This window comes from Eleutherodactylus coqui, chromosome 1 (genome assembly GCF_035609145.1).
Source record: "Eleutherodactylus coqui strain aEleCoq1 chromosome 1, aEleCoq1.hap1, whole genome shotgun sequence".
Lineage (NCBI taxonomy): Eukaryota > Metazoa > Chordata > Amphibia > Anura > Eleutherodactylidae > Eleutherodactylus > Eleutherodactylus coqui.
This window is the reverse complement of record NC_089837.1, coordinates 99,066,735-99,082,937: the sequence shown is the minus strand read 5'-3', so window position 1 is coordinate 99,082,937 and position 16,203 is coordinate 99,066,735. Positions and strand designations below refer to the sequence as shown.

The 16,203-nt window shown below is 44.3% G+C and overlaps 1 protein-coding gene across 2 annotated transcripts in view; it reads right to left on the bottom strand.

Annotated features, from left to right (window-relative positions):
• Positions 1-16,203, bottom strand: part of PIK3CB (phosphatidylinositol-4,5-bisphosphate 3-kinase catalytic subunit beta) — a 177,393-nt gene that overhangs the window by 10,055 nt on the left and 151,135 nt on the right. For both annotated transcript variants that reach the window (XM_066598196.1, XM_066598197.1), the window contains 6 exons: positions 15,500-15,621; positions 13,988-14,131; positions 8,007-8,106; positions 7,591-7,769; positions 5,670-5,779; positions 781-859 (listed from right to left, as the gene is read on the bottom strand). In XM_066598196.1, coding sequence (XP_066454293.1) covers positions 781-859; positions 5,670-5,779; positions 7,591-7,769; positions 8,007-8,106; positions 13,988-14,131; positions 15,500-15,621 — 734 coding nt within the window. The remainder of the gene's footprint in view (positions 1-780; positions 860-5,669; positions 5,780-7,590; positions 7,770-8,006; positions 8,107-13,987; positions 14,132-15,499; positions 15,622-16,203) is intronic.

The window sequence follows — 16,203 nt, the reverse complement described above, 5'->3', positions numbered from 1 at the left end:
GATGATCAGTATTCACCAGAAGCAACTATTTCTATGTGAGCTGAAATTAAGTGACTAATGAATGATTTCTTGCTCATCACCCAGGTGGTGGCAGTGATTGCACAGAACAACTGTTGTTACAGTCACACTAGTAAAGCGACTATTCGGACAAAACTTGTCCAATGCAAAGCCATTTTTACACTCAACACAATAACTTCTCTCCTGAATTTATTCTTTGATGTCCTTGACTCGGTGCTAAAAGTTTATGATCGACAGAAAAAAAGAAGAAGATGAGGTTTTGCCAACGTCGGTCTCCGGGAATAATGTAGTGAGAGCAGAGGTGTCATCCAGTGCCCTGCGGAGGTGACAACTCGGTGCTAAGTGTTGCCTGGGTCATTGGGTCACTTGGCCTCAATCCACAGTCATTTGTCATACCCATAGTATGGAGGTTGTGGGCGTAAAGCCAGTTACTTCCCTTGTAGAGGCCAAGCGCTGACAGCCAGGCTCCCAAGAGAAGCAGCAGGAGGGGAGTATAAAAACATCCTTGTCAAGAGCGGCTCTGACAGGAGTCAGCGGGAGGACAAGTCCTACATGTGGGGGGGGGGGGGCAGACTCAATGGAGTGAAGACACTTCTCACCTGTCAGGTTATTAGAGATTAGGGAACTGCTTTGTGTGCATCCACAGCAAACATCTTTATAGACACTTCCTGTCGGATTGCAGCACATACTATTTATATACATATAGGACGATAAGAGGTCATGAATAATGATCGGATAACTGGGGGTTAGAGAGTAGCTTACCGGAGATCCAGCCCAGACTCCTTCCACAGCATGTCCATCAGACGGAGCAACTGGAGAGCGAGCATATCCTGGCGCAAATCTGAGCAGAAACACACATGTAAAGTGTGTTACAAATTCACCGGAATTAAAGAAAAAATTACATTACATCCCCACCAGACAGGAAGAAATATAAGCCCCCTGACAGTATGTATAAAGAAGGTTGGATGGCATATGTTTGATTTTAGTGATAAAGCTCTTTACTAAGTAATCCAAAAACAGGCCTGATGCCACCTCTATTATAATACCATAAAGGCTATGGACATCTGTAGTGGGGCCGGGGTGAGGGGGGGCAGTCACTTATATGCATATATTTAGGGCCGAAAATCCTTTTTGCAGCAGGGTTTAATTGTTGGGCCTTTTGTTTTCTGCAGCTTCTACATATCACTGCATATATAAACTGCAGTCTCAATAGGAGATCCATCGGCGAGGTTGGACTGACCCTTAGTATCCTTTTACACAGGGCCGGACAATGGTGCAAGTGGAGAAACTCTGTTTAGGGGGCAGAACTGGTGACATAACTTACAGGGGCAGAAGTGGTAGCCTTATCTATTATGGAGTCGGAAAGAATAACATTTATAAGAGGGGCAGGAAAGGCAGCATTATCAATTATGGGGGACAGAAAGTGGGCCTTATTCCTTACGGGGGACAGAAAGTGGGCCTTATTCCTTACGGGGGACAGAAAGTGGGCCTTATTCCTTACGGGGGACAGAAAGTGGGCCTTATTCCTTACGGGGGACAGAAAGTGGGCCTTATTCCTTACGGGGGACAGAAAGTGGGCCTTATTCCTTACGGGGGACAGAAAGTGGGCCTTATTCCTTACGGGGGACAGAAAGTGGGCCTTATTCCTTACGGGGGACAGAAAGTGGGCCTTATTCCTTACGGGGGACAGAAAGTGGGCCTTATTCCTTACGGGGGACAGAAAGTGGGCCTTATTCCTTACGGGGGACAGAAAGTGGGCCTTATTCCTTACGGGGGACAGAAAGTGGGCCTTATTCCTTACGGGGGACAGAAAGTGGGCCTTATTCCTTACGGGGGACAGAAAGTGGGCCTTATTCCTTACGGGGGACAGAAAGTGGGCCTTATTCCTTACGGGGGACAGAAAGTGGGCCTTATTCCTTACGGGGGACAGAAAGTGGGCCTTATTCCTTACGGGGGACAGAAAGTGGGCCTTATTCCTTACGGGGGACAGAAAGTGGGCCTTATTCCTTACGGGGGACAGAAAGTGGGCCTTATTCCTTACGGGGGACAGAAAGTGGGCCTTATTCCTTACGGGGGACAGAAAGTGGGCCTTATTCCTTACGGGGGACAGAAAGTGGGCCTTATTCCTTACGGGGGACAGAAAGTGGGCCTTATTCCTTACGGGGGACAGAAAGTGGGCCTTATTCCTTACGGGGGACAGAAAGTGGGCCTTATTCCTTACGGGGGACAGAAAGTGGGCCTTATTCCTTACGGGGGACAGAAAGTGGGCCTTATTCCTTACGGGGGACAGAAAGTGGGCCTTATTCCTTACGGGGGACAGAAAGTGGGCCTTTTTCCTTACGGGGGACAGAAAGTGGGCCTTTTTCCTTACGGGGGACAGAAAGTGGGCATTTTTCCTAACGGGAGACAGAAAGTAGCATTTTTCCTAACGGGAGACAGAAAGTAGCATTTTTCCCTACGGGAGACAGAAACAAGGCATTTTTCCTTACGGGAAACACAAAGTGGGCATTTTTCCTTACGGGAGACAGAAAGTGGTCATTTTTCCTTATGGGGGACAGAAAGTGGGCCTTATTCCTTACGGGGGACAGAAAGTGGGCCTTATTCCTTACGGGGGACAGAAAGTGGGCCTTATTCCTTACGGGGGACAGAAAGTGGGCCTTATTCCTTACGGGGGACAGAAAGTGGGCCTTATTCCTTACGGGGGACAGAAAGTGGGCCTTATTCCTTACGGGGGACAGAAAGTGGGCCTTATTCCGTACGGGGGACAGAAAGTGGGCCTTATTCCTTACGGGGGACAGAAAGTGGGCCTTATTCCTTACGGGGGACAGAAAGTGGGCCTTATTCCTTACGGGGGACAGAAAGTGGGCCTTATTCCTTACGGGGGACAGAAAGTGGGCCTTATTCCTTACGGGGGACAGAAAGTGGGCCTTATTCCTTACGGGGGACAGAAAGTGGGCCTTATTCCTTACGGGGGACAGAAAGTGGGCCTTATTCCTTACGGGGGACAGAAAGTGGGCCTTATTCCTTACGGGGGACAGAAAGTGGGCCTTATTCCTTACGGGGGACAGAAAGTGGGCCTTATTCCTTACGGGGGACAGAAAGTGGGCCTTATTCCTTACGGGGGACAGAAAGTGGGCCTTATTCCTTACGGGGGACAGAAAGTGGGCCTTATTCCTTACGGGGGACAGAAAGTGGGCCTTATTCCTTACGGGGGACAGAAAGTGGGCCTTATTCCTTACGGGGGACAGAAAGTGGGCCTTATTCCTTACGGGGGACAGAAAGTGGGCCTTATTCCTTACGGGGGACAGAAAGTGGGCCTTATTCCTTACGGGGGACAGAAAGTGGGCCTTTTTCCTTACGGGGGACAGAAAGTGGGCCTTTTTCCTTACGGGGGACAGAAAGTGGGCATTTTTCCTAACGGGAGACAGAAAGTAGCATTTTTCCCTACGGGAGACAGAAACAAGGCATTTTTCCTTACGGGAAACACAAAGTGGGCATTTTTCCTTACGGGAGACAGAAAGTGGTCATTTTTCCTTATGGGGGACAGAAAGTGGGCATTTTTCCTTATGGGGGACAGAAAGTGGGCATTTTTTCCTTATGGGTGACAGAAAGTGGGCATTTTTCCCTTTAGGGGAAAGAAAGTGGGCATTATTCCTTATGGGAGACAGAAAGTGGTCATTTTTCCTTATGGGAGACAGAAAGTGGGCCTTTTTTCCTTATGGGAGACAGAAAGTAGGCCTTTTTTCCTTATGGGAGACAGAAAGTGGGCCTTTTTTCCTTATGGGAGACAGAAAGTGGGCCTTTTTTCCTTATAGAGGAAAGTGCGCATTATTCCTTAGGAGGGACAAAAAGCGGGTATTATTACTTATGGGGCAGAAGAATTAGAATTATTACTGATGGGTACAGAAAACAGGGCACACTTACTGTGTGGAGGGCACTAAAAGTAGCACTTACTGCATGGGACTTAATTACTATCTGGGGCACTATGGGTTGTGTAGAGGTGTGGAAAATGTAGGGAGGGTGATGGAAAAGCAAGGAGACAAAGATTTGTGTGTGTCAAATTCTTAAGAAACAAGTTTGGGTCGGGAGGAGCCATTGTGACAGTCTGGCCGAGGACAGAGAAGTAAAGGGAGAGAGAATGACCCCAATCAGAGATGACGCCACTTGTGATTACTGGAGGTAACTGCACTGTACACAATGTCACTATATAGAGCTGTAACGGACTACATGGACTATCATTTAGTGATATACTTCTACTATGAAGGGGTCACTAGTGAGCACTATTAGTGTGAGGGCGTGGATAAATGTAAAAGGGGGGTGCCACAAGATTATTCCACTACCCGATGTTACCATGGTGGGGCCCGCAGGGCATAAGGGGGCCCCATCATAACTCCCTGCTCTGTACTGTGGGCACCTTAATCTGCCTTGCTTTTAAACAGAATGATTATTACACATAACCGAATGCTGATTGTTCAGTGTAAACGCTGCCAGCCAATGAATGACGAATGAGAATTCATTCACTTATCGTTTGTTGTTCAGTGTAGGCAGGCATAAAAATCAAGCAATTAGCCCATGTGAACAGGCAGACATTCATCTATAAACGACTGCCTGTTTACTCTGAATGGAGTCGAGTGGCTGGAAGTGATCTCTGGCGCGCTCCACCTCCATTCAGTAAACGATTACCGCTCTAGACAGCCTTCTTAGTAATGACCGCTCCTGTACGCCTTCACACAGGAGCAACCATCGTTTAGTGAATGGAGGCAGAGCGGCGGAGGGTCGTTCCGGCCACCCGCCTCCATTAATAGTAGTCAGACAGTCGTTCATAGATTGTTCATAGGCTGATCGTTAATTTATTTGTCGTCCAGGCCTGAAAATAAAACATCATTAGTCGTTCATTCTCTGCCAGCATTTACACTGAATGGTTATTGTTCAGATTCCCACGATCCAGTGAGGATATGAACGATTATCGTTCAGTAAAAAAGCACCCCAACGTTTCCTTCCGCTCTCCTGTATGTTCTTAGCAGCTAACTTTTGACCACCACAAAGTTTATCTTTGTTTCGGTCATAGTTTATCTGATAGTAAGTGCAGGAGAGAAGAGAGAAGGGCTGAAAACTAAGCTATCAGTTCAACTTCACTGCCATAGCTTCTTAGTCAAAATTTAGGCAAAATTTTTAATTAAACCCTATTACAAAAATGATTCGCAGCCCAAAATACAAGTGAAAAAAAAATGGGGCGTCTATTGCCTTTAATGTTTTCCTTCCCTACAATTGTGTGCAATAAAATAATATTCTTGAGTTCCTCTGGGGGTCATGTGTTCTGAATGGGAGAAAGGTAAAAAAAACCACTGCGACACTCCACCGGAGGTGACTATTCTACTACCCGCTAGAACAAAAAAGATTGGGCATGTTAATATCCAACTGGCTAATCCTTCTCTCATCTGACCTCTGCCATTGAGGAAGAATCAGGGAGGTCCCTACATACATTAGGGAGTAGGCGGGAAAAAAAATAAAAAAATCGGATGATTTAACCGACATTCAATTAGTGAGTTTCATTACATCAACACTGCCTAATCAATGAAACCATGCGCACACACACAAAAAAAAATTATAATATATATATTATGTATATACACATATATTCCTTGGCTCACCATCTCCATTTTTGAACATGATTTCTGTATAGTCTCCTCCAAAGCCTTTATTGTTGTAGACAATCCAGAGGGGTTTCATCTTGGAGTCCATGTACTTGCACTTGTCTATACTATCCATGGAAGAGATAAAATTATGTGAGCACCAAGTATCAGGATCATTTCTTTATGTAAACTTTCTTCCAAACCAATGGTGTTGCCCCCTCCACCCCAACAAACTGTAGAATGTGTCCAATGTCACTGATCCTTCCTCTGTACGGATGTCTAATCTACGCAAGTACAGTTAAGGGCCTTTCACACAGGCTGATAATTGGGCCAGAACGTTCCAAACATATGTTTGCCCAATTATCAGGCCATGTAAAATGGTGATGAACAAGAAAACCCTCGTCACAGTTAAGGGAGCATAAAAACACTCACTAGTTGGCTGCACATCTTGTGAAACCGGAAGATGTGCAGCCGACCAACAGGTCTACGGGAACGAACAATCGGTCTTTCTCATAGAGCAAATTATCTGCCCATGTACACAGATGGGACACATGTAAAAGGGCCGTTATTCTGAACTAGTGTTAACTTGTGGCTCTCCAGACTACAACATCTAGGGAATGATGGGAATAGAAGGTTTGCAACAGCCACAGGTTGTAGACTATGGTATAAGCCATAGAAATATGTAAGAACGGCCAAAGGACTGATCACCAACTTCTCATAGTCAACACTTCAGCGCAAGCTCATTTACCCATATGCTCACACAGCAAAAAATTGCCATAGATTTGAAGTGGAATCCACATCATATACTAGCCAGTAAAATGTTCATATGGCAGGGAAGCCACCCGTAGAATTTTTTATTTTTTTTTTCATTAGAGGCGACTAGAGATGAGCGAGCACGGTCGGATAAAGCAGTTACTCAGGAGAGCATTGCTCTTCTCGAGAGTAACTGCTTACTGGTCCGAGCAGGCTCCTGGGGGTGGCGGGGGTGAGCGGGGAAGAGAGTGAGATAGATCTCTCTCTCACACCCCTCTCCCGCTCCGCTACCCCCCGCGCCTGCTCGGACCAGTAAGCAGTTACTCGAGAAGATGCTCACTCGAGTAACTGCTTTATCTGAGCGTGCTCGCTCATCTTTAGAGGCGACCTTTCACTTCTTGATGCAGATTGTGTGGAATCCGTGTCATGAATTCCACACATGCATTTGCCCACTGAGAAGGTCTAAATGCATATGCGAATACACAGCAAACAGTGGTGCAAATCTGTGCTTAGCCATGATTTCATTGGCAGTTCTAGAGGTGCAATCAACACTGAAAAATCTGGACATACCCTGTTTCCACAAAAATAAGACAGGGTCTTATATTAATTTTTGCTCTAAAATATTTTACTTTTTTACATGTATAGTTGCCTGGATACTATTTAAATTGATTTTTTTTAAATGACCTGTAACTAGGGCATATTGTTGGAGTAGAGTTTATATTTCAAGCATTCACAAAAATCCAAAAAAAATCCTGCTAGGGCTTATTTTCAGGGTAGGTCATTAGAGATGAGCGAACGTACTCTTTTCGGGTGTTTTTGCACTCGAGCACCGCTTTTTCCGAGTAACTGACTACTCGGACGAAAAGATTCAGGGGGCGCCAGGGGTGAGCGGGGGGTTGCAGAGGGGAGTGGAGGAGGGGGGGGAAGAGCGCTCCCCCCTCTTCCCCACTGCTACCCCCCACTCCACCATGCCGCCCCCCCCCCCCCCCCCCCCCGAATCTTTTCGTCCGGGTAGTCAGTTACTCGGAAAAAGCAGTGCTCGAGTGCAAAAACACCCGAACCGAGTACGCTCGCTCATCTCTACAGGTCATATTTTCAACAGGAAACAGGGTAGTTTAACTTATGCAGCAATGATGAAAGTAAGCTACTTTTGTGAACTCATCTATGAAAGAAAACGGGCACTCACACAAGTTCAGAAAGGGTGACGCTTGGGTTGAGGGGTGACTGGATATCACTGAGGGCTTCCCTGTATGCATTTTGCTTCAAACAGGCATGCATGGTTTCCTTGTTCTTCACCTTGCTTTGCTTTATTGCATTCAGCTTGATCAGACCGTTTAATGTACGCAGCTTGTTTAGAGCCTCCACCTAGGAGCAAAAGGACATACAGTGTGCTATGAGGTCATGAAGGAACATTTCATCCTTCCATGATGGAAGTATCTAGTAAAATGTATCCAGTCTAACTTAATTGTACTTTAACCGTAATAAAATCTAACAGACTTCTGGACAGTCATAGAAAAAGTTAATGAAACAAAGTGACACTGCAGGAGCGGGTAGCAATGTACACCTGCAGATGATACCCATCATGCACCCTTAGGTGGTTACCTGTTTGGACAGCACCTTCATGTGAGCCACGCTGCCCCGGCAGTAAGCTTCCAGCAGCAGACCGAACTGCACCGACACAGCAGGGATGTGAATTTCGGCCCTAGAACCAGAGAGGAAGAATTAGAAGAGCAGATATAAAATGTGATAATATATTCCAATAATATATATATATATATATATATATATATATATATATATATATATCATAATACAGAATATATCTCAATAATATCATAGCATCCATAAATACTCTCCATTTCTGGCTTCGCACAGATTATATATGCACCTCTATTTCATCCTTTTTGCCTGCGTGCTTAGAAGTTCATATCTTTTGTGAAGCATTTCTTGAATTCCTTGCACAATGATGATGGGGGATTAGCTGTAATACATACGGGTCTATCCATCAATGCCAGGGGAAGAGAGGAGAGAATACATGGTGATGGGTGCACTTATGTTACATGAGGGCTGATGTAATCATCTGCAGTGTTTATCAGCCATTAAATGTAGATATGCATTACAAAATGTGTAGGTCAAACCATTCCTGGTGAGCTTTTAGAGGGCAAGAAAAGAACAGACGGTTAACATTCAGTACAGTAACTAGGGCAGTGGAATAGCTATAGGAGGTGGGGAACGGATAGTCATCACATAGGACCACATCAGCATTATAAATGGCACAAGGTAGGTGCGGGGGTCCAGTTACAGATTTTACATTGGGGCCCAGCTTCAGGTTACTGCTCTGAACTAAAGCTGCTCCGATGCAGAAGATAAGAGTCATTATTGCCATTTTGGTTGACGCTTGTTTGAAAATTGTGCGTGAATGATGGTTCACTATGGCCAGTAGCAGACTGTTGTCTGCAAAAAGTAGGATTAGTCAGCATGGAATTCTTTTTGTGGCTGTAGTCTGCGGAAACTATGAGCATATGGAATGGCTGGGCAAGTTTGGCCAATCTTTGGCAACTTTGCCCACTTAGTTGAGGGAAAAAAAACAACAAACTTTCTCCTTCATCAGCCATTTAGTCTGGCATCTTACTGGTGGGATCATTAGTACAAACAACTCCATGGACGACTGATCAGCCACATTATGGCTGAAAACAAATCTTATATATGAGCAGCTTAAGACTATAGGAAGGACGACAAACTAGTGACTTGATGATGAGATAATGACTCAACATTAAAAAATCAGGTTGTAACACACGGAAACTAGCAAGATACTTAAAGAGGTGCTCCCATTGTAGACTTATCAGGACAGGTGATCAGTGGGGGTTCGATCACCACTGAGACTCCAATCAATCATGAGAATAGGCGTCCCACGTGACCCTCTTCTCATCACTGCAGGCTCATCGCACTCTATATCAGACTAAATAGAGAAGTGGTTGCCCATGCGAGACACTGCTCCATTCATTTCAATGGAATAGACAGAAATAGACAACTGAAGCTGAATGGAGAGGCACCCCACCTTGCATATGTGACCGCTGCGCCATTTAATCTCCTCCTCACTGTGGAAAGAGCAGTAAACCTGCAGTGGCATGCCCCTCCACATGCCTGTCCCAAGGATATTCTAACAGCAGTGTAGATGTAAGAGAGAAGGTCCCATAGTAAATATCAAAAAGGGATTCCCCATTAGGGTTCATGTCCACAGGCGAGTCGGATTCCGTGGGAGCCCGCATCAGAATCCGACCCTGCTCAACAGACCGGGTCTTTTTTCTCTACTGTGGTTGTGTGCGGGAGTACCGGATGCTGCACATGCGTATTAGTTTTTTTTCTTCCCACTCCTGCCTTCCCACGGAATCCACGGCCCGTCAGTAGTGTCAATAGCAGATAGGCTGCGGATCGTACAGATTCCATTGACTTGAATGGAAGCCATCTGTGTGGGAACAGCACTGAAATGGAGCATGCAGCAATTTGATTACCACACCCAAAAGGTCCACAAATTAAATCTGCATGCTGTAATTCACAGTTACGGATGCCCTTGTTTCTCTATTGCCGGCTTGAACTGCGGATCATCCGCAATTCAAATCCGCCTGTGGACATTGGGCCTTATGGTGCCAGGTTTTGCCACCAAGGACATCCGTTTCCCTTTCCATGGCATGTTAGCTAACAAGGCAAATGAAGGGGTAAAACCAACCAGAGCTGGGCTCCTCTCAATAAGGGCCTAATAGCAGCTGTACAGTATGTCTCTATAGTATGTACATTTTTGTATTCTTGTGGTCTGAAATAGGAATAAGACAATTCTAGCTAAGGTATTAAATATGTGTCATTATAACGGGGCTTTAGGAGTAATATTCCAGTGACAAAGGAAACACTTGTTTGAACAATCACCTAAAATGTGAGCCAACAATCCAGACCATATGCCAAACTTGAGCAGAACATGACTTTGTCTGCCAGAAACGGATGCAGCTTGCTGAATCCAGGACACCCCAGCAGTCTAGCATGTAGCCCTTACCCTACCTGTCAGCAAAGTGATAGAATTGTGCAACCCAAATCATTGCCACATGTGAGGATAGCAAATCATATCACTGGCCAGCAAAGGTCAAGTCTACGGAGAGCCTCACTCATAGTGATGGCCCGGTTAGATTGTCAGTCATTTACAGACTAAGTATGTTTAGAAATGATAGACTCTTTTGCTGTAAAATAATCCCATCTGAGCAAATGAGACCATTTTATTTTACAACTATAGGATTACTGAATGCAATGAAGATTCTGAAAGGTGGTTTTCTTATAAATTCAGAGAAAATCAAGAACAGCCGCTACATTTCCTTCCCAGCCTACTATAATAACTATGTCTGCTTCCACAAATTATTCCATATTTATATTGGAAATTGCAAGGAACATGCTGTCTGAGATATAACCTCTCATCGTATCCTCAGAGGACACACATATAAAGGAATACAGGCAAAGGTAACATCGGCTCCCAGACAATGAAGCTCATACATAAGAATGTCTATACATTGAATAGGCTCATTTCTAAAAAAACGCAGATCTAAGGGCCTAATTTCAAATACCATATTAGAGAATTCCGAGTTTATATGGTGGGGTGGTCCTCCATTCAGTGTAGTAGAGAACAGCTACCTTAAGAGCTACTCTGGAGGACCTGACATGTCGATGCTTTAGGTTATCTCTGGAGGCACTGCAGGGACAAGGAAGACTAGCTTCTGGGTTCCATCACCTCCTCTTTCCCTTGCTGTTGGGATCCTGCAGGGCTCGGTCCTCGGCCCCCTTCTTTTCTCTATCTACACAGCCCCTATTGGACAGACCATCAGCAGTTTTGGCTTCCAATACCACCTCTACACTGATGGCACCCAGCTATACAACTCTTCCCGTGAAATCTCTGCACCTTTCCTTCAAAACATCACAGACTGTCTGTCCGCTGTCTCTAACACTATGTCCTCTCTCTACCTAAAACTAAACCTCTCTAAAACTGACTTACTGGTATTTCCACCCTCCACTAACCGACCTCATCCTGACATCTCCATCTTAGTGTGTGGCACCACCATTACTCCCAGACAGCACGCCCACTGCCTTGGGGTCAAATTTGACTCCGATCTCTCCTTTACCCCCTACATCCAATCTCTTGCCCGAACATGTCAGCTGCACCTCAAGAATATCGCAAGAATCCGGTCTTTTCTCACCGCAGACACGCTAAAAACACTTACTGTTGCCCTCATCAACTGTCGGCTCGATTATTGCAACTCGTTGCTGATCGGCCTCCCCTGCACCACACTCTACCCTCTCCAATCTATCCTGAATGCGACAGCCAGGCTCATCTTCCTGTCCAGTCGCTACTCAAACGCCTCTGCCCTGTGCCGGTCACTGCACTGGCTGCCCGTCAAATACAGAATACAATTTAAACTCGTTACCTTCATCCACAAAGCCCTCTGCAGTGCAGCGCCCCCCGATATTGCCCCCCTCATCTCAATCCATCACCCTGCCTGGGCTCTCTGCTCTGCTAACGAAACCAGACTGAGCGCCCCTCTAATTGGAACTTCTCATTCCTGCCTCAAAGACTTCTCCAGAGCAGCACCAGTCCTGTGGAACGCACTACCAAAGGCTACCCGAGCAATCCAAAACTCGCAGAACTTCAGACGTGCTCTAAAAACGCACCTATTCAGGGATGCATGCCGCATTCCCTAAACAAACCCCTCTGTACGCCGCCTGATAACATACTCCCTGACCTACTGACTGGAATCCTTGCCAGCCACCATCAACTGCCCTTGCAGTCATACCGATTCAGCTATCACACGGCTAAATGTCTGACCATTGTGTGTATAGCATCCCTCATGCTCCACCTCACCATACCGTGCACATCTCAAGCCCCTTTACCTTCTGTATCACCCCATTACTTGTAGTATGTAAGCTCGTTAGAGCAGGACCCGCACCCCTATTGTTTCCACCAACTGATTACTATGTAACCGTGGTTCTGTAATTTTTGCACTTTTGTCTTTCTGTATTCCCCCTGTCTATGTAAGCGCTGCGGAATATGTTGGCGCTATACAAATAAAGTTTATTATTATTCCCTGCAGTTTAAGACAGGGTTCTAGCAGCAGATACATTATAAGCAAATTAACAGAATGACACGCAAGGATTAGCCAAAGTGGAAAACCACTTTGACTGTTGTACAATGTCCAATTAATATTTTTCAGCTATTGGAACTTGTCTCCTTTTGTCATAATACATGTATTACTGTATAGAACCTACTAATATGCTTTCTTTAAATGGAAACTAACCTTTTAAACAACTTGTACTTATATGATAGCCAGTGTGATAATTAGCAAAATGGCCATTTACTTTAATTTACCTAAAATAAATGTTTTTGTGCTGAAAAAAAAGCAATCTAAAGTGTTATCTCCCTTCCACCTAACTTGTTGTTCACTGTCTACTCTCATACAGTTGACAGGCGATGCTGGGAATAACAGAGCAGAGGCTTGAGTCATCCTCAGCATTGAACTGTATGCAGAGAGCAGGGTGGGAAGCAAAAATACACACACAGACACACAAACTGCTGGAGCTAATGTGGAAATATCTGCTGCTGTTTATACACATGTACACTGCTAAATCTTCTGTATATTCCTATATGATGAGGTTATGTCTGTGTGTTAGACAGAGAGCAAAATCTTTGCAGTTCTCTGCACAATCTATAGAACACAGCACAGCAGCAAGGTTCCTCCCACCAGTACTGAGAAAATGGAGAATCAAATATATACCCTGCAGAGGGAAAAATGGGGAAAAATACAGGATATACGTCATACAGTATAATGACCAGAAAGTGTTATTCCTCATGTATGCATACAACACATTATTCTGAAAGTCATCTGAAAACTCAGGTATGCTTTAAAATTATAGCTTCGGTTTGGGCATAAAAACAGGTTATGATGTAAATGGGGACAGAATTACCCTGAAAATATTATAGAAAGCAGAACAGACTCATTTTTTATGATATATATTCCTTCTTGCTGAACATAATACCTTAAACAAACAGTAAGGGGCTTGAATTCCCTTAAGGGGATATTCCCATCTTGGAAACTCGCCCTGTTCTGTAGCTCTCCTCCTACTGACTGAAGCATCCAGGCTGCTTAGGGTGGTTGTGTATTACAGGAACTGCCAAGCACCCTATGCTACACTGTCTACATAACTTCCATAAAAGTGATTGAAAGTTACGTAAAACAGCATAGCACAGCGAGCTACGCCATTTCCGAGATGAGTTACATAAGTAGGTCTGTATAGAAAGTCTGCTCAACTGTTTCTGTACTACTGGCCACCTCCAGTAGCCAGGATGCGGTGGAGACCAGGAGGTGAGCCAGGATGGGGTTGGGTGGATATGCCATAAATATCGGAGATGATAATACACTTTAAAGTACATTACTTCTGGAGAAACTATTGCAACAAAAGATAAAAGATATTCAAATATCCCAACCTATCATTTCACCTCAACTGTGTGGCTATAGGGACTATTATAATTGAATTGTATCAAGATATAAACCAACCTGAGATGCCAGAAGAGGAACTGCCCAATTCTGCGATTAGCCAGGGCCCGTTCAAGAAGGAACCGTGAGAGTGCACAATCCAGAAAAGGCTCGTACTTGAGAACTTGGACCAGCTGTAGCAAGTATTGGGATAACTCCTCATCACTGATAACACAGCACAGAGGAAAGTGTCAGAAAGTGACTGTCAAAGTGCAAAACAGTGCAAATTCAGGAAAAATTTAGGTTTTGTCTGGATCATCAATACTTCCTCACAGCCTCAATATTTTTTGCTAATATTTTGTAGTGTATGGGACAGCTGAAAGGCAACTTAAACATTGGAGTAGGTAGCTACCAAAAACTAGAACGTTCAAAGGTAGAGGAGGGAGGGGTTACCTAAAAAAAGCAGTAGTGTTGTCTACAACAACTGCTCAAATGTTTTTCTCATTTCCAAACCTACCTTTATTTGTGATGACATGTGGATTATGATTAACTTTGGGCTGTCTGTTTACACTATCCTACCAGAAGTAATTGGACAACTGAGCAAGAATCAAAATTGTAGGACCTTCTTTGGCCCCAATGACATCAGATACACTCTGTGGCATTCTTTCTACTAACATCTGATACATTTCAGTTGGCATTTCCCTCCATCCATCCTGCAAAGATCTGGCAAGTTCTCTCATAGATGATGGACAATGTTCATATTTTCTGACCAAACATTCCAGTTCATCCTAAAGATGTTCAGTAGGGTTCCGGTCAGGATTCTGTGTAGACCACTCCAATTGTGGAACACCCATATAAAACATGCCATGTAAAACATTCCCAGACAACAAAAACTCCACCATACCTAACTCTTGGCACAACACACTCAGGCATCACTGATTCATCACTCCATAGAACATTTTTTCATTGCTCAACTATCCAATAACGACGCTGCTTGCACTATTGTAGATGGATTGATGCATCTTCTTTGAGAGAGCTGCCAGACATTTACAGGATGAATAGAGGGAAATATCAGCTGAAGTCTATCAGATGTTAATGTAAAGTATGGCACAATGAGTATCCAATGTCATTAGGGCCAAAGAAGCCCCAAATACTGCTTTTGATTTTTGCTCAGGTGTCCAGTTACTTTCGGTAGGATAGTGTATATGTACCATTTTGGCAAGCAAAAAATATCTGACTGATACAAAGCTTCAGATCTTCTATGCAGGTAACTGACTCTCAATAAGTATATGGGAAGTCTGTATTGAAATAACTAATGGAAATAACTTCAAAAGATGCTACGTGATAGAAAATATGCATTTTTTTAATGATCTACACTGGTTCGAAGGCAGATAGAGGTAAATATCATAGACAAGCATTACTATATATATAGGACTATGTAAAATAAACCAAGGCAGACATTTGGATTTACTGTAAATTGCAGTTGATCAGCAGGTAAAATAATGTAAGCTTACATATAAGCATATCAAGAGGGTTGACAGAAAAATTATATATGCTATGTGTGTATAGATCTGGGTCTATGAATTGACCTACCTCATGGATCTTAGGCAGTTGACGGCGTATTCTCTTACATATTGGTCGGGATAATTGAAATCAAGCAGCTCTAGGGCATCCCTGGGAGGAAGTTTAGACCAAATCTGTAGCAACGCTTGAAGCTGTAACGAGAAAACTACCGTTCTCAAAAAGGTCTAGGATTGTACAGCAAATCCTGTTATGTAATATGCCCATGTGTAAGGGCCCTTTTACACAAGACAAGAAATCGTTCAGGATTTCCGCATCCAGCAAAAATCTGAATGATTCTTTCAGTGTAAATGTAGGCCCAGACTGGACGGTGAAGGAAAATTCGTTGTCTTATGCTTCGTCGTTCAATTTCCACATGCATAAAAACTGAATAACAATCGGCCCATGTAAACAGGCAGTCATTCATCTATGCACGACTGCCTGTTTACTGTGAATGGAGGCCGGAACGATTTAGACAACGCTTCTAGGAGGGGAGAGTTTGGACTTCTAAGGACAGAGTTAGGGAGCTGGGAGGCACATGTGGGAAGTTCAGTAGAGATACATAGTTTGGTGAGCGAGTATATAATACAGTCACCCTACTCAGCTGTATTACATCACAACAATCATGCAGACCTAGGAGATATGATGATTTCAAAGTTTTTCCATATAGATAGTAACATAGTAGGAAAGGCCGAAAAAAGACATTTGTCCATCCAGTTCAGCCTATTACCCCCCCT